Below are 22,903 nucleotides of genomic sequence, written 5' to 3' on the forward strand. Positions count from 1 at the left end.
CTTAGTAATGCCATGGTTACATCCTTTACCCTTCTAATTCCCAACCCTCTTGCTTTGATAGGTTTACAAACTTCCTTCCAAATCACCAAATGAAACTTCTTATCATCTGTCCCTCCCACAGAATCTCTGTTAGCCTTGCTCAATCCTATTTTCTAAAGGATTCATTAGCCGACCCCAACTAGTTTGGGACGAAGGTTTGGTTGAGTTGAGAATTGGGCGCTTGAACACCGATAACTAGTAGATAGGGATGTTAGCAAAAACTGCCTTATTTAGAGTTATTCTCCCCCAAGGAGGCCAAGTTCCTCTTCCAAGTGGCTAGTCTTTTTCCCACCCTTTCTATGGGACAAAGGTTTAGTTGAGTTGAGTTGAGTTGAGTATTGGGCGCTTCAACACCGATAACTAGTAGATAGGGATGTTAGCAAAAACTGCCTTATTTAGAGTTATTCTCCCCCAAGGAGGCCAAGTTCCGCTTCCAAGTGGCTAGTCTTTTTCCCACCTTTCTACTATTTGGCTCCACTGTCCCAAATCTCACATACAACATTGCAAAGAAAATAAAAAGAAAAAAAAGAAAAGAAAAAAGAGAGAGCAAAGAATAGAAAACAATTCCAAACATCAACTAGATTCGCATAGAAAGCGCAAAGCCATTAATAAGGTAACATAAGCCCAGGCTATTTTAAAATTCTCTAACTGATTTTGTTCATGGCTTTTTGATAATTGTATTGACAACAAATGGAACTGTAAAATAAAGAGAAGTGTTCAAATATTAATAAAAGGGAGTGCAGACGGCAACTTCCTTATATTATCTCCTACTAATATTAATATAAAGATAACTTTTATATGTACACCCTAGTTTGATGGACTTTGTCTCCTAAATGACCAAGCAACTCAGTGTAGGTTCGTGACTTGCCAGAAAGCTTGTCTACTTAATTGCTTACCATATATATTGCATCTCCCGACTTTCTCCACAACTCATCTTCCAATGTTGTTCTGTTAGCTTTTGGCTAGCAACAATGATATTCTTAAAGAAAACAATTATATTCTTTTCATTTGGAGACCGGTCTACAAAAACAGGAAAAACTCCTCTATCGGACAAAGCCTAAACCCATGAAATTAATGGAAAATCGAAAAGTATCAACTTACATGTTCCTTCACCAACGATCACGAGAGTTGAAGGCCGGATAAATAATCTACTATTGATTCGGCAAAGCCTACAAAAAAAAAAACTATAGCTCTGAATAGAAGAATAAACCCCTAACTGTAACTAGAAATGAAGGAATCAAATAATCGAAAAAAAAAATGTGGTAAAAGACAAATCAATGGCAGGTTTTCGGGATGACGATGTAGAGAAGAAATGGGGTTTTTGGAAGGTAGGGTTTCATAAGGATTACATTTTTCAGAACGTAGGGTTTGGGGAAAATTGAGAGGGATAGAGTGGGAGAGAGGGAGATCGAGAGAGGTTTTGGTTCTAGGTTGCTGAGAGTCCAAGAAGAAAATAGAGGCAACGAAGAAGAAGTCATTGGAGAGAGAGAGAGAGAGAGAGAGAGAGAGAGAGAGAGAGAGAGCAGTACCCTAATAAGCCTTCAACCCACAGGGAGGCGTAGTTGAGCCACAACAGGGAGTTACAGGGAGGCTGGGATTCACAACTAGGGCAGAACGTGCGCAATAGGAGGGTCTCAAAAAAAAAATAGAAAACTCGGGAAAGTACTATTTTCCACTACTGACTCGGCAACGGAAAAAGGATGCAAAAAAAAATGGAAACTTATTTTAAATGTAATGTTTAGGATTTTCCATGTCATATATTAAAGGTTTACGAGGAAACCAACATAACAATCAAAGATACGGTTCACATAAAATACAAGCACGTTTCTTTTCCTTTCACCATGTCAGAAATCAACTGAACATGTCCTTAAGTTCTTTGAGTTATGAGTGTTTTAAGTGGGGCCCGTGCATGTGTAAGGAAATTTTAAGTGTGGTGGGTCTTTAAGTCATTGGTGGTTATTTTAGTCCAAAACTGTTAGGTTTTTGTTTCAGGGTTTTAGAACTTACTAGTTCTTTTCGTTGTGTTATATATTGTAAGCCTCAATGCACTTTAGTTTATACTCTAAGATGATGGATGCTATGGATGAATGAATAAAAATCAATCTTTTCTTGCTTTCTTGCAAATCAAGAATGGGAAATCTACTTTCCAAGTGCAAGCCCTTATCTCTTAGTTTGATGCCTTGGTTCCTTTGGTGCGAAGCCTTGGGGTTGCTAGTGGGATTATAGCACGACCTTTTTCTTCATGGTGCAAAGCCTTAAAACCTGGGTTCGATGCTTATGCAAGATCTGGAGTGATTCTAAGTTTGATCTATCTCTTTAATTTCTTCGTTAATCCTCCTTATTTTCAATTATTGTTTTCTACATATTATTCTTTGATCCCTACGCCCTTTAGTCTCGCCATTAACCTTTGCCATCAGCTTCCCGACATGTATCTGTACCTTCTCGACGTACGCATGTACATTTTCGGCATACGTTTGCACCCTTCTAAACCTACCATGAACATAGTAGAAATAATTTCCCAATCAAATCATATTTTAGGATCCAAAATCCTAATTTTCACCCGTCCTTTTTGCCCCTAACATCCTTTCCTTAGATCTGTCTACATCAGTATAGTATCAGAGCGAAATATTAGTACTTCCTTCTATCGTCATGCATCATTTTTCTTTTGAAGCATGCTTAGAAACTTCAACGATAATCCAAGTAATTTGACTAATTGTGTTATGTTTATTATTAAAAATACTCTCATTTCTATCCGTCCACATTTTCCAAATAGTTAAAGGGTTAAAATCCTTCTATGGTTTTCTGCCTTACGCCACCATTTCCACAGACTCAATAGACGATAATTTCGATACGTCGAAATTAACATTGAACAAATAAAAAAAAAGTAGCTCTAAATTTGAACAGGACAAAGAATAAATGGATGAGAATGAGTCTCCAATGAGAAACTACAATGCACACGGGCGTTCAAAAGAAACCGACCATAAATAGGAGAAAATAGAATGAAATCCTGGCCGGAATGTTTTATTCAGTTGGCTGATCATATCTTGGATATCATTATAGTTGTAGGGTGCGAATATAATGTACTATTTTCATTATCTATTGAAAAGATTGTTTTGTCACTGATTGCGCCAATATTTCTCAAGCTGTCATCTTGCACTTGGAGAAATTTCGTGTTGTCTACTCTAATTGCTGCAATGTTTCTCTAGCTGTCATCTTGCACTTGGGGAAATTGAAGATGCATTGAAATATTTCAATAAGTGCTTGAAATTAAGAAGTGATCTAATCTTGGACCAGAAAATAATAACAGAAGCTTCTGGTGGTCTCAACAAAGCTCAGGTACTTTATTCTCTCATTTGTTATTAATCATGGTTTACACCATTTGATTATTACCTTTTCCATGTCCACTTCATTACAATCTTTATGAGTTGAACCATTTATTTTGGAAAATATACTACATTTTTACATTTAGTTTTTTTAAGGGAGATGATATTTTCACTCCTCCTGTATTACACGCACGCTCCCCTTATAACGTGATTTGATGTCAAAAAGCGTTAAAGTTGCCCACTTTTCACGTCAAATCACGTTATAAGGGGAGCATGCGCGTAATGTAGGGGGAGTGAAAATATCGTCGCCCTTTTTTAATCGTTTATTTCGCTAACAGAAATATACATATTAGGTGTAAACTTTTCTTTTCTTTTTTTAAATTAAGATTTCATGAAGTGTGGATAGATATTAGGTGTAAACTTTTCTTTCTTGTCAGATAATTTTGGTGATAGGATTTGATGAAGTGTGGAGGGAATTTCAGTTGTGGAGAAACCACCTTTTGTTCTGCTATAAATTAAAGGGGATGCCCTTAATCTTGCGAATTGAATGGTGAACTCTTAACTAACCTTGGTGCCTTCACAATTTGCTTGGAGAGATCTTTTTGGATTCCCTAAAGCTTCTCAAGGAGAAAGTTTGCTGAAGGAAGCGATGTGGGGGCATTTCGCTTCGCTAATTTAGGTCAAATTATTCATGTTTTTTCTAGGTCTAGATAGATGAAAAAACTGACACATGGGTTACAGATTTATCAAAACTTTAAAGATATATGTTTGGAAAGTTTTCATTTGTAAGAAGAGGGATGCGAAGACTGTTGCTCAAGGTACATGAATTTTGCTGCAATTGCAGGTGCAAGAAACCACAATGCAATGAAAGAACGACAAAAAGTCTTGATCATCAGATAGGTTAAAAACATTCTAAATATCTAGCCTTTCTTGAAGAAGAAAGGCTATGATTTGTGGACACGGACACGAGTGTTGCTTGTCGACACGGACACAGAGTGTCGGACGCGGCAAACTCCTGAAATTTAGAAACGGGGACACGGTTAAAATAGAAAGTATATATGATTTTGATTTGTGGATATAGATTTGTGTGCTGAGTTTCAACACAGATATGGGTTGTCTGACATGGCAACCCCTAATAATCTAGAAATAGTGGCACGCCCATACACGTACATACCTATAAAGTTACCAACACTTCTAGCCGACAATTAAAAGTGTCGAAAAGAGTGTCGACACGTGTGTACACGGGTGTTGTGTCGGACACGGCACGATACGTGTGTCAACAATAAATTCAAAGTGTCGCACAAATCATAGAAGAAAGGGGAGAAAATCGGCCTCATTTTACTTGACTGAATTACCTTTCAAAAAACTACTCAACAAACTAACCCTTTTGGTTAAAAGGGGCATAGAAAATTCAAAGCAAAAACCATGAGAATTGAGCCCACCACTAATAGTTCATTACATCATCAAATTAAAAGGATAAAATAAAGAAAAATGCAGGTGGGGATCAATGAGACAAAGCCCTAAAAAACCTAAAAAATCCATATGGAAGCATGAATATATACTGGCTAAAAAACTTGTGGGTGATTCTAGGAACCGCTAGCATTAATAATCCTCCTACAGTCCCAGTAATGGAGTTTTGCGTGCCCCTTTCTTGCACCTGTGTGAGTAATTTTTGCTATAAAACTTGTCTGCAACCTGCTCTGCATAAGTCTCACCTGGTTGAGAAGGATTCACCTTTGTATCTAAAGGATTATTGCCAAGGCTTTAAATTTTGGTTTTGGTTTCAATTTCGGCTGCCACAGAAACATAAATATTTCAGTTTCGGTTAGAAATTGCGGTGGAAATCCCAAGGTTGCCAGGGCGAGAATCGAAAACGGGATTCGATTCGGGATTCGAAGGCTCCGGGGATGGTTGGGAGCGGGATTCAAAATTTCGCCCGGGAATCGTCGGGGAGTCGCCGGAGAGTCTCCGGGGACACCCATTGCCAGTGTAATTTTGCAATCAAAGCCACTGGATTTTTCTCACATCATGTACATTAGCCCCCTTTGCAATCAATGCCACTGAATCTTTCCCATTGCCACTGACGATGGGTGTGGGGTGATCAAAATGGGCGTAAATATCACTCCCCTAAACATTCTCAAGCCCGGAAACTCTCAAGCAGTTAACCATTCACACAGAAACCGTTCAAGAGGGGGGGGGGGTGGGTTTATATCCGGGGAATCGCTGGGGAAACGAATTTCACGGAATGGGATTCGTGGTTTTTGGTAATGTGAATCCGCGAATTTTATTATCAATGAAACGCAAATCCATAAATGAAGAATCGTGATTCAGGTGGAAAAGAAATCGTGATTCCCAAATAGGGATTCACATTTCCGATGAAAAGGATTCGGGAATGGGATTCCCCTATTTTGGGGAATCGAACCAAATCCGATTCGCGAATCGGGGAATCGCGATTCCCCACCTGTGAAAACGAATCCTGCTTCCTTGGGAAATCCTATAAAATCACAGAAACGTATAAAAAACACATAAAAACATATTCTAGCGTGCTTAAAAATGTATGGAAACATATGCAATGAGAGAATTTTAAGATGGAACTTCAGGATATTGCTGGAATAAGCATAAATACACACTTGGAAACCATCACATAAGCATGACTACCATCCATAATGATTTAATTATCTCGAACACCAGTGACATACCTTGTCACGCATGTCTGATAATTCAGTACATACCACATTTCACATGTAATTCACACACACACATGTGTTTGTGTATGTGTGAGAGAGAGAGAGAAATTATATGATGGAAGGCCGTATAAACATGTAAAGGTGGTACAAGAGAAGTACTACCCTTGATATTTGGTCCAACAGTAGCTCACTTATATATATATATATATATATATATGAGGAAACTATTGGTGAGCTTAAGCTCACCAAACTTATGGTGAGCTAGCTTGCCCAATCACATGGGGGCCCACTTTGTTAGGATGATCCAAAGCATTCATTTGAAAGGCCCCAATCACATGGGGGCCCACTCATATATATATATATATATATATATATATATATATATATATATATATATATATATAGAGAGAGAGAGAGAGAGAGAGAGAGAGAGAGAGAAGGGTTGCTGCGCTCGAGCACAGAAACAGGGGCTCCATTGGATCACCATTGGGTGTCCATTTGTGGGGCCATAAATGGACAAATTTGTGGACAACAAATCTGTCCGTTTTTGGCCCCACAAATGGACACCCTAAGGTGATCCAATGGAGCTGATTTTTGGTGGACACCCTACCCATGAAAGGGCCCCTCAAATGAATGCTTTGGATCCCACCCAAAATGTGGCCCACCCCTGTTTCTGTGCTCAAGCGCAGCAACTCTATCTTCATATATATATATATATATATATATATATATATATATATATATATATATATATTAGAGAGAGAGGCATAGTACATACACCACATTTCATCGAAAGTCATATAAATATAATTATGCAACACGTACTTATATAGTATACCACTATGCACTTACAATTTTGGCTTCAGTATGCGTTTCGGTTTTGGTATTGAATCTGTGGGGATGGAAATAGAAACATTTCAGTCGTTTTGTTTCGGTTCGATGGAAGTTTTAAACAACGATCGTTTCTCCGTTGGAAATTGCGGTGGAAATCCTATGAAATCACAGAAACATATACAAACACATGGAAACATATTCTAGCGTGCTTAAAAATGTATGGAAACATATGCAAATGATAGAATTGTAAGATGGAACTTCAGGAGATTGCTGGAATAAACACAAACACTTGGAAACCATCACATAAGCAAGACGAAGATCCATGATGATTTAATTATATCGATCACCGGTGACATACCTTGTCACGCATGTCTGATAATTCAGTACATACCACATTTCACATGTAATTCATATATATATATATATATATATATATATATATATATGAGAAAACGGTTCCTACACACATGTGTAGATAAGTTATCTACACACTAGCTTAAAATACAGTGGGGGCCACATTATTTGGGTGATCCAAACCATTCATTTTTAAGGCCCTCACATAGATAGGGTGTCCACAAAAAATCAGATCCATAGGATCATCCTAACCATTCAAACTGTGGAGGCAAAAATTGGACTAATTTGTGAGGGTTTAAAGACATCCATTTTACCTCCACAAATCGTAGGGTTGGGATGATCCTATGGATCTGATTTTTTGTAGACACCCTATCTATGTGATGGCCTTTAAAATGGATGGCTTGGATCACCCAAACAATGTGGGCCCCCACTGTATTTTAAGCTAGTGTGTAGAGAACTCTCTACACATATGTGTAGGAACCGTTTTCTCTCTCTCTCTCTCTCTCTATATATATATATATATATATAGAGAGAGAGAGAGAGAGAGAGAGAGAGAGAGGAGTTTCTGGTCTCGAGCACAGTTGGGTTATCTGCGCTCGAGCACAAAAGCCCTCCTCATTCGCTGTAAGTTGCGGGCCCCTTATAGCTTTTTCAAACTTAACTTCCCAAAAAGACAGTCTAGCCCCTGATGCTTATACAAAGCACAAAACTATTGACAGTCGAGTCCTTTCCCTATCGTAAAGAAATAGAAAAAAGCTATATTTACTTCTCTTCCTCAAAAACAGACGAAAACCCTAGATCTGTTGGTGTGCTTCCCCTTCTTCAACCCTAGATCTGTTGGTGCTTCCCCTTCTTCACCTCTAGGCTCTTTCTCTCTTACCTTCCCCTCGCGATTGCTCTAGTAAAAAGCTTCGATTTCGCGCAGATTCGAAGCCTCAAACCAAAAAAGGTCAGTCCTCTCTTTCCCTCTTTGTTTTTTTTTTTTTTTTTTCCTTTATTTTGAAGATTAGGGGTGGGGTTTTTTCCTTTTTTTCATCCTTCTTTTTAATAAAAAACCCTAGATTGTTTATGGCTCGTATTTGTATCTTTGAGGAGGGACTCGACTGTCATTTTATAATCACCACAAGGGGGGGGGGGCTCGATTGTCTTTTAGAAATCTTCTTTTCTAGTTTGTAAAAGGTACGGGTCCACAACTTATAGTGAATGACGAGGGCGTTTGTGCTAGAGCGCAGAAACTCATATATATATATATATATATATATATATATATATATATATATGAGGAAAAGGATTGTACGCTCGAGCGTACCAAGCTTATGGTACGCTCGAGTGCCCAATCACATGTGGGCCCACTTTGTTAGGATGATCCAAAGCATTCATTTGAAAGGCCCTTACATAGATGGGGTGTGTACCAAAAATCAGTTCCATAGGATCATCCTAACCCACCCATTTGTGGAGGGCAAAATGGACAGACCACAAATCTGCCCATTTTTGCCCTCCACTTTTGGAGGGGTTAGGATGATTCAATGGAGCTGATTTTTAGTACACACCCTATCTATGATAGGGCCTTGCAAATGAATGCTCTGGATCACCACAAAAGATGTGGGACCCATGTGATTGGGCACTCGAGCGGACCATAAGCTTGGTACGTTCGAGCGTACAATCCTTTTCCTCATATATATATGAGAGAGAGAGAGAGAGAGAGAGAGAGGAAATGGTTCCTGCAAACGTGTGCAGGTAAGTTACCTGCACACGTTTGCAAAAACAGTGTGGGGGCCACTTTTTTTGGGGGATCAAAACCATTCATTTGGAAGGCCCTTCCATGGATAAGGTGTGGCCCAAAAATCAGCCCCATTGGATTGTCCTAACCCAGGGGGGGTGGGGGGGGGGGAGAATGGACAAACACTGTGTGTCCATGTTTCTGCCCATTTTCCCCTCCACAAATGGCAGGGTTAGGATGATCCAATGGGGCTGATTTTTGGGCCACACCCTATCCATGGAAGGGCCTTACAAATGAATGCTTTGGACCCCAAAAAAATGTGGGCCCCCACCCTGTTTTTGCAAACGTGTGCAGGAACCATTTTCTCATATATATAAAGTTCTTTTTTTTAACAAAGGCACCCATTCAACCCACATATTTTCAATCATACCCCCTCCTTTATGCTTTTTAACAAAGGCACCCATTAAAGCCACATAATTTCAATCCTATCCCCTTCTTTATTCTTTCTTAATTATGGAAACCTTTATAGATTGGAGGGCTAGGATCAGCCTATGGAAATGATTTTACGGGCACAACCTATTGATGTTGTGTTCCATCACATGGATGGTTTGGATTAACCTATGATGTGTGTGTGTGTGTATATATATGAGAAAAATGATTGTGCGGTCGACCGCACCAAGCTTAGGTGCGGTCGAGGGCCCCAAACTCATGTGGGCCCACTTTGTTAGGATGATCGAAAGCATTCATTTGAAAGGCCCTTACATAGATGGGGTATGTACAAAAAACAGCTCCATGAGATTATCCTAACCCATCCATTTGTGGATGTCAAAATGGACAGACACCGTTTGCCACAAATCTGCCCATTTTTGCCCTCGACTTTTGGAGAGGTAGGATGATCCAATGGACCTGATTTTTTGTACACACCCTATTTATGATGGGGCCTTGCAAATGAATGGTTTTGATTAGCACAAAAAATGTGGGACCCATGTGTTTGGGCCCTCGACCGCACAATCTTATTCCTCACATATATATATATATATATATATATATATAGAGAGAGAGAGAGAGAGAGAGAGAGAGAGAGAGAGAGAGAGAGAGAGGAAAGTGTTCCTAAGCTATAGCTCAAAAACACATTTGACCCCACATTTTTTTGGGATCCAAAGCATTAATTTGGAAGGCCCTTCCATGAATAGGGTGTGTACCAAAAATCAGCCCTATAAGATCATCCCAACCCAATCAAAGGTGGAGTGGAAAATGGATAGACACTGTGTGTCCATGTTTCTGCCCATTTTTTCCCTCAACAGATGGCAGGGTTAGGATGATCCTATAAGGCTGATTTTTGCTACACACCCTATTCATAGAAGGGCCTTCCAAATGAATGCTTTGGATCCCCAAAAAATGTGGGGCCACATGTGTTTTTGAGCTATAGCTTAGATAAGCTTATCTAAGCTATAGCTTAGGAACACTTTCCTCATATATATATATATATATATATATATATATATATGAGGAAACTGTTGGTGTGCTTAAGCGCCAATCATTTGGGGGCCCACTTTGTTAGGATGATCCAAAGCATTCATTTGAAAGGCCCTTACATAGATGGGTGTGTACAAAAAATCAGCTCCATAGGATCATCCTAACCCATCCATTTGTGGAGGTCAAAATGGACAAACATTGTTTGTCCACAAATCTGCCCATTTTTGTCCTCCACAAATGGAGGGGTTAGGATGATCCTATGGAGCTGATTTTTGGTACACACCCTATCTATGATAGGGCCTTGCAAATGAATGGTTTGGATCACCACAGAGAATGTGGGACCCATGTGATTGGGCGCTTAAGCGCACCAACAGTTTCCTCTCTCTCTCTCTCTCTCTCTATATATATATATATATATATATATATGAGGAAAAGGATTGTACGCTCGAGTGCCCAATCACATGGGTCCCACATTTTTTGTGGTGATCCAAAGCATTCATTTGCAAGGCCCTATCATAGATAAGGTGTGTACCAAAAATCAGCTCCATTGAATCATCCTATCCTCTCCAAAAGTAGAGGGAAAAAATGGGCAGATTTGTGGTCTGTCCATTTTGCCCTCCACAAATGGATGGGTTAGGATGATCCTATGGAGGTGATTTTTGGTACACACCCCATCTATGTAAGGGCCTTTCAAATTGAATGCTTTGGATCATCCTAACAACGTGGGCCCCCATGTGATTGGGCACTCGAGCGTACCATCAGCTTGGTACGCTCGAGCGTACAATCCTTTTCCTCTCTCTCTCTCTCTCTCTCTCTATATATATATATATATATATATATATATATATGAGAAATTATATGATGGAAGGCTGTATAAACACGTAAAGGTGGTACAAGAGAAGTACCACGTTTGATAATTGATCCAACAACAGCTCCTCAAAAAGTGAGCTGCTGTTGGATCAAATATGAAGGATGGGATGATGGGTACGTGTTTATGCGGCCCTTCATCATATAATTTCTTTTTTTGGAAATTGACAAATATATTCATTCCAGCAAAGTTACAATGGGGGCCAGTAGTCCCACAAGATTTACATAGTATGAATTGCCCAGGAGCATTCTCCTTGGCCCAAAAGAAAAACGCATTACCCCTTACATTACCTAATACCCTTTATTGAATCGAATCCAGCAACTGTGGGACCCCCAAGTCAAGATGGTGACATGCCACGTCACACCAATTTCTCCACTCCAATCCGCTGGCAAATTCGATTTTCAAAAATCCCTCTCGAAGGCCCAGAGCTATTGTGCACCCCTAACCGTGCACGATAGCCAACCACCCAACATCATCATCCGATCTTCGGCGGCGTCCACCTCGAACCACCACCAAACACCGACGGCTCTCCATTAAAAATATATCAAATTCTTCCACCATCTTCTCCAAAACCTACTTCCACTAACCCAAAAATCATCCCATCCAAAAGTATACTCCTAGCCCTAACCCTAAACCGTAACCCTAAAGACTATACTACTCTCACACCTCCTTCCCCAATCAACCCTAACAACGCTAAAACTGCCCTCCTCTTCCTCCTTCAAACCTTAACCCTACAAGGTTCATTGCCGCTATCCACAACCTCCCTTACCTCCATATCCAACCTCCTCCTTTTTCCCTGAATCCGAACACCCTTGTCCTTACATTGGCCCCTTCCATAGCCTCCAACAACCCCCCCATCCATTTTCTCTATCAACCCTAACTAGATCCGGCCCTTTCACCATTAAATCCGGCCTTCTCGAGCCCAGCTTCGGCCATTTCACCCTATATATGGCCCCTAGCATGCCATGACCCTTGGATCCAATAATTCACGGCCTCTACGACCTCACACCGCATAAAGCTGGCCTTCCACAGCTCCAGGTCTAGCACCCCACGGCCTTTCACCGCCACTGGCAACCTTCATGGTTTTCCCCGTCTCCAGATCCAGCTTCACGGCCTCCATGGCTTCAGATCCGGCCTCCACGGCTCCCAATCCAGCCTCCACGGCCCTAGATCTAGCCACTACGGAAAAGCCATGTTCCAGATCAGGCCTCCACGATTCCTGATTTGGCCTCCTCGGCACATCTCTTGCCAACCATGGGAGAGACAGTAAAAAGAGGGTTAGCAATGGAGAGGGAGAAGGAAAGAGAGGGAAACAAGCGAGAGAGAGAGGGAGAACGAGCGAGAGAGAAAGTGAGAGAGAGGAAGATGTGGGGGAGTATATGAGGTGACCGCTAAAAACATGATGGGCCCACATTTTTGGGGTGATCCGAACCGGTCATTTGATAGGCCCTGACATAGATAAGGGGTGCCCAAAAAATCAGCTCCATAGGATCATCCCAACCCTTCGTACTATGGAGGTGAAAGAGGGGAAAATGGACGGATAAGTGGGCAAATTTATACCCGCCCATTTTTCCCTCTTTCACCTCCACAGTTTGAAGGGTTGGGATGATCCTATGGAGCTGATTTTTTGGGCACCCCCAATCTATGTCAGGGCCTATCAAATGACCGGTTCAGATCACCCAAAAAATGTGGGCCCACCATGTTTTTAGCGGTCACCTCATATAAGCTTATATGAGGGGCCGCTCACAATCATATATATATATATGGGGGCGAGGTTTATGAGCTATAGCTCAGCTTGAGCAAGCCACTATAAATGCATCATCTCCATGTTGTTTGACTCATCCTACCCATTCATTCTATAGCACCTCACACGGATAGGGTGTTCCTAACAAACCATAATCTTAACCATTCGATCTATAGGAGCCTAATTTCTAGCCATCCATTTTAAACCTTCACAAATCATAACCATAACCTATAATCCTAACTATAACCTATAGAACGAATGGGTTGGATGAGTCAAACAACTATGGGAGATGGTGTATTTAGAGGGCTGCGTGATACCTCAGAAACCTTTTCCTATATATATATATATATATATATATATATATATATATAGAGAGAGAGAGAGAGAGAGAGAGAGAGAGAGAGAGAGAGAGAGAGAGAGAGAGGAAATGGTTTGTGTGCAGCTGCACAGATAAGCTATATGTGCATGGCTGCATAAACCATGGGGGGGCACATTTTTTGACCATGGATAGGGTGTGTACCAAAAATCAGCCCTTTAGGACCATCCTAACCCTGCCACTTGTGGAGGCGGAAAATGGGCAGAAACATGGACACACAGTGTCTGTCCATTTTCCTCTCCACCTTTGATTGTGTTAGGATGATCTTATAGGGCTGATTTTTGGTACACACCCTATCCATGGAAGGGCCTTCCAAATGAATGCTTTGGATCCCCCCAAAAATGTAGCCCCCCCTATGGTTTGTGAGCTCTGCTCAGATAAGCTTCTCTGAGCAGCTGCTCACAAACTATTTCCTCACTCTCTCTCTCTCTCTCTCTCTCTCTCTCTCTCTATATATATATATATATATATATATATATATATATATAGTACACATACACGTAGTACATACACCACATTTCATACAAATTCATATACATATAATTATGCAACATGTACTTACATAGTATACCACTAATGCACTTACAATTTTGGCTTCAGTATGCGTTTTGGTTTTGGTATTGATTCTGTGGGGATGGAAATAGAAACATTTCGGTCGTTTTGTGTTGGTTCGGTGGAAGTTTTAAACAACGATGGTTTCTCCTTTACCCACAGAATTGAGAAACTCTGAAGAAGTATTGAGTAAAGGATTTATGCTTCCTATCCATTTCCAACTTCTCTAATCTCACCCATCCTTCAGGAAAATAAACTTCCTGAAGACTACCCAACAAATCCCCAAATTGGGCAATCTTCTCCTCTAAATTCCGCACTAAATTTTCTTTGCAGCATTCCTTGTCACCTCTTTTGTATTAGCCAACCCGTGTAATGTGGGGGCTCGTCTCCCACCACAAATCTCCTATCTCACCGCTCCTATTCACACCTAAGTCCCTTAATATACTCCAATCACACTTGAAAATTTCCCTCTAGGAATAATTTCACACGGCCCCTGTCCCTATGCCTGTATTTTTATATGCTTTTAATTTGTTTCTTGTACTTATTAAAGAGTTTGTGGACATGGCCAATGACTTGTGACTGATTGAGTGGTATTTCTGACTGGCAGCAAGTAGCTGACTATATGGACCAATCTGCTGAACTTCTACGGCAGAGAACATCTGATGATGCTATGAAAGCATTGCAGATAATCACTGAGGCTCTGTCAATTAGTCCATATTCAGAGAAACTGGTGGAAATGAAGGCAGACACTCTCCTAATTGTATGTGTTTCTTCAATTTAAAATTTTCATATCAACGCTAGAACTTTCATCATAAAAAATAAAAAAATAAAAAATTTACTAATTCAGTTACCCTTGATATTTAAATTGTTACCCGCTATCTGTGTTAGTATCTGATTTGTACACATGGAAAATTTGTCTTTGCTCTAAATTTACTTATGGGATCATATAACAGTTGCGGAAGTATGAAGAGGTAGTTCAGCTGTGTGAGCAGACTCTGGATTCAGCAGAGAGGAATTCTGCTAGTTCTGGTAATGGCCAGTTGAAACATTTGTATGTTTCTGAAAGCATAAAGGTTTCTTCAGAAATGCTTTGGCGGTGGCGCGTAATTTCCAGGGCCTATTTTTATTTGGGGAAGCTTGAGGAGGCCCTTGATTTACTTCAAAAGCATGAGCAAGTGGCACCTGTCATAGAAAAGTAATTCCTAATCCTTCTTTCATGTTGTTAATTCTAGTAACCTTCATGGTAGGCAAGGATTGAAATTTCGGTTTCGTTTTGGCCTCAGCTGAAAATGAGGTGAAAATCTTAAAAGTTTGTCTGAAATTTTTAAATTTCTGTTTCGGTTTTAAATTTCGGTCCCGAATTCGTCCGAAATTTAAAACCATGATAGTAGGTAAGGAGTGGGATATTCTTCTGGGTATGTTTATGAGATTTCTAGTGCTAATTAGAACTGTCCAGGTATGGAAGCAAGAACCTGGAATCTTCAGTAGCATTTTCTGCCACAGTGCGCGAGCTGTTACACCATAAGGTATGCCCATTCACTTCATTTAGGATTGTATTTCGTATCTTAAATTTGTCAGTTGCAGTACAAAACTGTCGTAGTTGAATAGCATCAATGGTAAAGCTTTTAGACTTTTTAGTCTTTTTATTGATTTATTTACACACAACTATTGATTTATATGCTCTTACATTGTTTAAGACTGTCGTAGTTGAATAACTATTGATTCATAGACTCTTACATTGATTAAAACTGTCGTAGTTGAATAACATCAATGGTACTAGTGCTCTTAGTCTTTTAATTCTTTTTATTGATTTATTGACACAATTATTGAATTATATATTCATACGTTCTTTTTCTTCACTTGGAATTATAAAACTCATAATATTTTTTCTATTAAAAGAAATGTAATATATTTACCAGGGTCTGTCCAGTATGGTATCAGTACGTACCTATCTCATATATATATATATATGAGGAAAGTGTTTCTACTCGGTCCCCTAGATAAGCTTATCTACTCCTCCCTTTAAAAAAATACAGTGGGCCCACGCTGTTTGGATGATCCAAAGCATTCATTTGATAGGTCTTAACATAGATAGGGTGTGCCCAAAAAATCAGCACCAAAGGGTCATCCTAGCCCTTCGTTTTGTAGTGCCTTGTGGTGCCCAGAATGGACACATATAAACGTCCACGTTTATATGCGTCCATTTTGGACACGGTGTGCCCAACAAAATGAAGGGCTAGGATGACCCTTTGGTGCTGATTTTTTGGGCACACCCTATCTATGTTAAGACCTATCAAATGAATGCTTTGGATCATCCAAACAGCGTGGGCCCACTGTATTTTTTTAAAGGGAGGAGTAGATAAGCTTATCTAGGGGACCGAGTAGAAACACTTTCCTCTATATATATATATATATATATATATATATATATATATATATATATATATCTGTGTGTGTGTAGATATATTTATATACATGTATATATCCATAAATGTGTCTATATATGTGTGTGTGTAGATACGTAGAGAGAGAGAGAGAGAGAGAAAGATTTTATGAGGTGTGCGCGCGTGAAGTCCATTATTTTTTTCAAACACCATAGTGGGGCCCACTTCATAGGATGATATAAACTGTTCATTTGTTGGGCCACAACATAAATAGGTTGTAGCCCGGAAATTGTTTCTGTAGGATGATCCTATGAAAACAAATGAATGGTTGTAGGTTTTTCTTGGAATTAGAGAGGTTGTAGCCTTGTTGGCTACGCAATTGGAGTGAAAATTATACAGCTATTTTTTATTATAACTCAAAGAAAATCATGAATTCATGACATTTCTTGTAGCAATGCAGAGACTAAAATATGTATCTCTTTAAATGGAGGGTGAATAGGAACACCAAGGCTTTTAATGTCAGATTTGGTATGCATTTCTGTTGCCACAGAAACAGCAAAATGTTGATTTCAGTCATAGATTTCAGTGAAAATCTTGTAAAACCATAAATCTATAAAAAAATATATGGAAAATGGAAATCCATGTACTAATCCATGTGCAAATGCATCAAATCAGCAATCAGTTGATGCATTTCCACTATAATTGAAGAAGCTTACATAAAACATAGTAAAAGCAGTTACCAAGCGAAAAATGTGAATACCCAAGCTTCTCTATGCACCTTGATTGAAATTTTGACATGTCAACCAAAGTTCTATAATTTACACACTAACGTAGTATTGTTTCGTTGTATAGGACTGAAACATCACCAAAATCTATACATTTCTACAAAATGATTTCAGTTCGGTGGGGATTGAAATTGTAACATATTGGTTTCGACCGATATTGAGAACCGTGAGGGTAACATCGACTTTCCATCCAAATGATGTTTTTACTTCACACCGTAACATAAAACTGAGCTAGTATTGTATTTGGTATGGTGACGAAAATTATAGAATCCCAATTTTATGAATCACCTCCTATGGTAAAAAATTGAATATGCTTTTAACAGCCAAGCGTCTCACCAAAATCTTATTTCCTCTCTGTTTCTCACACGATATCTGATACCCAACAAAAACTTATCCTTTGCAATGCTCCCGATCCATTGCTATTGCGAAGATTATTAATCTTCAACAGTTCTACTAATTCCCACCTGGCTCATATTTGTCTTAATCACCACAGGGAAAAAGTATCGATTTCCTCTCCCTACCTCCTAAGCCATTTCCTGAAAATAGACCAGTTTCTCCATTTGATGTTGCCAATTTCTCAAGTTTCATTATCCATATATTTAGTAATTCTTTCAAGTTTAAGTGCTTAAAGATGTTTTAAGCTTTTGCTTAGTTGGTAGCTTTGTGACATTTTAGTGTTAATCGTTATGATTGTGTCTTTATTTTTTAATCAATCTCAGGCTGCTGGAAATGAAGCATTTCAGTCCGGAAAGCATTTGGAAGCAGTTGAACATTATACTGCTGCTTTAGCATGCAATGTTGAATCACGTCCTTTCGCTGCTATCTGTTTTTGCAATCGCGCTGCTGCACATCAAGCTCTAGGCCACATCACAGAGGCCATTGCGGATTGCAGTCTTGCAATAGCTCTGGATTCAGATTATCCGAAGGTTTGTTTTTAAGATTGCGTTTTCTGGGGTACATCAGTATGTTTATCCAGCTTAAAAAGAAACTCATAGCATGAATTCTATTCATTGATGTCGGTGAACACATGTCCATTATGGACTAACACTGGATAACCAGGAAATGCCTATCTTTAAAATCATAGAAAGTTTCTATCTCTCCACATATTGGAACTACCGTGTTTTGATAATTGTGCTTACTCATCTTGTCTTTTATTATTTAAACACCTCTCAAAGGTTATTGCAGTTCCCAAAAGGTTCTTAGAAGCCAATTAAAAAAGAAAAGACAAGCTGAGTTTGTCTTTGTGTGTATTTCTCTGAATATTTCTCTCTCTATCTTTGTACATATATAAATATATAGGGAAAAGTGTTTAAGTTCGGTCGAACATGTAAGCTTATATATTCAGTCGGGCCAAAAACAGTGGGGGCCCACATTGTTTGGGTGATCCAAAGCATTCATTTGATGGGCCCTGACATAGATAGGGTGTGCCCCAAAAATCAGCTCCATAGGATCATCCTAACCCTTCAATTTGGGTTGGTTAAAATGGACGGGTATAATTTTCCACAAATCTGTCTATGTTTAACCTCCAAGAATCGAAGGGTTAGGATATGGAGCTGATTTTTTTCGGCACGCCCTAACTATGTCAGGGCCTATCTAATGAATGCTTTGGATCACCCAAACAATGTGGCCCCCACTATTTTTTGGCCGACTGAACATATAAACTTTTATTGTTCGTGTCAGTGTGCCTTTTTGCTCCTTAAATCACTAAGAACAAAATTTCTACGATTCTATTGTGGCTTGTCCTAGCCAACAGATGATCTTCACCAAATTTGGTCAGCATCCCATATTGAAGAAAATATAAAATAGTTCGAATCAAGCTGTAATGCTAGGGTAAGACTTAATAACCCAGCAAGCCACTAACTAATAGTCAAATACTATTCAAATCATTTTGTATGCATCCATTGATGACAAATCATTCAGCAAAAGACATTAGCTGATTGTGTGATGCAGGCCATAGCTTTCAACCAAATCAAGTCACAAAACTGTGGGGGCTCTAACAATTGAAAAAAAGAGAATAAGAGGCGTTGTTTGGGAAGGGGGTAGTATTGTTTGCTAGAAGACTCCTATTTAGTACCTCGCTCTGGCCCTCCACCACGCACCATACTCCTACGTAAATTGCTTACGCTCCTAGTTTAGAAGACATTGCTTATTATGGATTCGGGATCTGAAGGATATGCCATATTTTTTCCTTTGACGGATATGACATATTTTTTCCGTTGCTGCATTTTTGCATCCTGTCCTGGCATGATCATATTCTTCACCTTTGGGATTGTTTACCTTTTTACTATGATTAAGTAATAAGTACCGATGTCTTTCATCATCAGGCTTCTATGTCCTCAGCTTTCGTTATGGAAGTTTTTGAAAGCTTTCTTTTATTCTATGCTTTGCAGTTTTTGGAGGAATAATTATATTAAGATCTTTAGGCTTATCTTTGGCTCAAATATAGTGTGCCTGTGTATGGGAACCTTATTGTTTCTTTCATTTCTGTCCTATTCAGCAGTATTAGTCCGATCTTCATCATTACAAATTGTTTGAAGCACGATTCTTGTGAAATTTTCCTGCCCTAATGAGATGGATCTTTCCTTAAAGGTGTTGAGTATGTTTTATTTTTTGTACCAAGGGCATCATGATTCATGAGATCGATGGATTTCTGATGTGTTCTCTAACAGGACGATAGCCACGTTGCACTTTACTACTGTTGGGTCAACTTTCAAAAGATCATTTTCTTACGCCTTCATATTATATCATTGTTTATTAATTGTGACTTGTCGCCTTTCAATCTAGCATAGGCATAGAGAAGCTAGCCTTATTTTTACCGGCATGCGAAATGCCTTCTGATCACTTCCTATCTAACTGAGGTATAGAGAAGTTAACAGCATTTTCCCTAATGAGAAATTGGGCATTGGATCATGAACCCACTTCTCTCCCTTCCTTTTCTATGAACTTTTTGATGATTTCTATATTTCTTTCTTAATGGTTTTATATGGAACTTTCAGTCTTATCCTCCCTAGCTTCATCATTTTTCTTTAGGAAAACCCGAGAATTGTGAAGTGTTCTTCATTTTTGGATCTCTTTGCTGTATACTACACTGTCAATCTATCATATCAAGTCATCTTAGTTTAGCTATGTATTCGTTCTTGGAATGGTTGTCTTATTCATGATTTTGACTAGTAGGCATTATTTTTTATGGTCTAGTTTCATGTTTATATAGTATGTTTCTCGAGAACTTTCTTGAAGAAAACCAACAGAATATATTGTCATGGTTTGCTCTGCACATGGATTTTATGACTGGTGACCTTAATTTTCTTATCCCACTGTTGTTTTCTAGGCGATTTCTAGAAGGGCCACCTTACACGAGATGATTAGAGATTATAGACAAGCAATTCACAATCTTCAGAGACTTGTGTCTCTACTTGAAAAGCAGACTGAGGATACTGCCAATCAATCTGGAAAAATAGGAAAATCTATCAGCAGTGCGAGTGATCTAAGAAAAGCTCGTTTAAGACTTTCTACGGTGGAAGAGGAAGCGAAAAAAGGAATTCCATTGGATATGTACCTGATCTTGTGAGTTCTTTTCTACTGGAGCCACAATATTTAGTGTCATTTGTGTTTAGTACATTGTTTATGATTTGTGACATTCAAAGTTTTCAAAAAGGGTAATGCATGATATGCCATTTCTAGGAATACTCGGGGCCTTCAGCTGAAATTTGATTTTCTTCGTAATGCTGTATTGTTGAAATAATTGTCAATCTGTAATATGTATTCAATCTATGCTGCAAGCTATTGTGTCATGTTTGCTTTAGGATTTGCAACTTCTAAAAATCTTTGCTATGTTCATAGGGGAATTGAATCATCAAGCACTTCCGTGGACATCAAGAAGGCCTACCGCAAAGCAGCGCTCAAACATCATCCTGATAAGGTCTCCTAGGCTCCACATTGTCTGTTTGAATTTCATGCATCTGTTATTTTTGTAGCCCTAACAGATATATTTTGGCATAGGCTGGTCAATTCTTGACAAGGAGCGAGAATGGAGATGATGGGCTATGGAAAGAAGTTGCCGACGAGGTCCACAAGGATGCCGACAGACTTTTTAAGATGATTGGAGAGGCATATGCTGTAATATCAGACCCCACAAAGGTACACCACTTGTAAATAATCTGTGCCTGAATTTGTCTGCATGAGCCTTTGTCTGTTACCATCATGTGTTTTTGTGAGGCCTTTCTGGGTTCTGGTTAATCATAGTTCTTCCTGGCGGTCATAAATTCCCTACATTTGTTCAAATGTGTTTCACTTTCTTTTACATTGTGTTGGTCTGTAATTCCCTTCATTTGTTCAAATGTGTTTCACTTTCTTCTACATTGTGTTGGTCTGTAATTCCCTACATTTGTTCAAATGTGTTTCACTTTCTTCTATATTGTGTTGGTCTGTTTGTAGCGTTTCCAGTATGATGTCGAAGAGGAGATGAGGAATGCCAAGAAAAAAGGCAATGGAATTGGCAAACCCAAAACCCCAAGAGACGTTCACGGCTACTCATTCGAGAAAAGTGGCGGTAGGCGGCACTGGCGGGATGCATGGAAGTCATACGAAAATTCACAAAGCCATTGGTCAGAAACATCAAGATCAAACAGATAGTCTTGATGAATACATGACAACTGACATCCCAAGGCTTCCAAAGGCTTGTCAACATGTCTGAATCTGCGATGGGTTCCAGTTTCCCACATTTAGGGGCACAGTTACCTCTTCAATAGAGAGCCAGCAACTATTTTTGCCCAACAACAATTGGAAATACGATACCTAACCGATAGACGCAGTAGAGAAGAACAAAGATTCTAAAGAACTTGAGAATAGAAACAGACCCAATAGCTTTGGGTCATCTCTTTGGAAGGCATCCGATAAAATTGGAACGATACAGAGAAGATTAGCATGCCCCTGCGCAAGGATGACACGCACAAATCGAGGAATGGTCCAACTTTTTCAGTCAACTTTTCAAAAAAAAAATTAAAAAAGCTTTGGGTCCATGGAGTTCTTTCATATTGAGAATTGTATATATGCAGACATTTTCTGCTGATCATTGATTGCCGAAAGTAAAAGATCCCATTATAACAAAGAATTTATATTCTTAGATGTGGGGCAATATTTGGACTGACACTTTCAAGATGAAGACTAACTGATGATTATGATTCTAATGGGGGGAGGAAGAATCATGAAGCCTGTAAGATTTTTCTTTTCTGTTTGAAGTTTTGTTTTCTTCAAATGGTTTGAAATGATGGTTGTTGTGGGTTCTATTTGCCTTAAACTGAGAGAAGCCGCCTTGAAACTGCCAATGGAGAGTATGTAAATTAATACACTTGGTTCTGAATATTAGTTTTTATTCTCTTAAACTATTAATGTATCTATCTTGCTGCCATGGGCAAGACACTACAATTTTGGAGTGGTTTAAGAAAGAAGTGTGGTTATAATGCTTTCTTCTACAGCGTTGCAGAATAATTTCTCCATTCATGTGGTTTTTCTAATTTTGTTTATGTTACCGTCCTGAGGGAGGCCCGCGTAGGTATGGGACTGGGTGGGACCCAGCCTGGTATGGGACAGGTTTAAAGGGCCTTGCCTCACGCGTTCCATCGGCTCTAGAGCTTTTGGCGTATCGATAAGGTACCTAACAATTTATATGATCTTTTGTTTTCCTTAGAGCATGTTCTTGATTTATATGGGTTTTATTCAATGGACCCAGATGGATCCAAAGGATCTGGCACAATAGCTGAAT

At 39.2% G+C, this 22,903-nt stretch overlaps 1 protein-coding gene and 1 non-coding gene across 4 annotated transcripts in view; both read left to right on the plus strand.

Annotated features, from left to right (window-relative positions):
• LOC143891699 (uncharacterized) overlaps nucleotides 1-22,615 on the plus strand; it is a 30,358-nt gene extending 7,743 nt beyond the window's left edge. For all 3 annotated transcript variants that reach the window (XM_077396247.1, XM_077396289.1, XM_077396327.1), the window contains 9 exons: nucleotides 3,246-3,375; nucleotides 14,581-14,733; nucleotides 14,927-15,168; nucleotides 15,430-15,499; nucleotides 17,862-18,068; nucleotides 20,471-20,706; nucleotides 20,983-21,061; nucleotides 21,142-21,279; nucleotides 21,577-22,615. In XM_077396247.1, coding sequence (XP_077252362.1) covers nucleotides 3,246-3,375; nucleotides 14,581-14,733; nucleotides 14,927-15,168; nucleotides 15,430-15,499; nucleotides 17,862-18,068; nucleotides 20,471-20,706; nucleotides 20,983-21,061; nucleotides 21,142-21,279; nucleotides 21,577-21,774 — 1,453 coding nt within the window. In that variant the 3' untranslated portion in view covers nucleotides 21,775-22,615. The remainder of the gene's footprint in view (nucleotides 1-3,245; nucleotides 3,376-14,580; nucleotides 14,734-14,926; nucleotides 15,169-15,429; nucleotides 15,500-17,861; nucleotides 18,069-20,470; nucleotides 20,707-20,982; nucleotides 21,062-21,141; nucleotides 21,280-21,576) is intronic.
• On the plus strand, nucleotides 22,012-22,117 carry LOC143846205 (U6 spliceosomal RNA). Its single transcript, XR_013234698.1, has one exon. It is a non-coding gene; the product is annotated as a U6 spliceosomal RNA (small nuclear RNA).
• Nucleotides 22,616-22,903: the final 288 nt, after the last annotated feature.

The sequence above is a fragment of the Tasmannia lanceolata genome, unplaced genomic scaffold (genome assembly GCF_043159265.1).
Source record: "Tasmannia lanceolata isolate RefF3 unplaced genomic scaffold, GAP_Taslan_0.1 ptg000002l, whole genome shotgun sequence".
Taxonomy (NCBI): domain Eukaryota; kingdom Viridiplantae; phylum Streptophyta; class Magnoliopsida; order Canellales; family Winteraceae; genus Tasmannia; species Tasmannia lanceolata.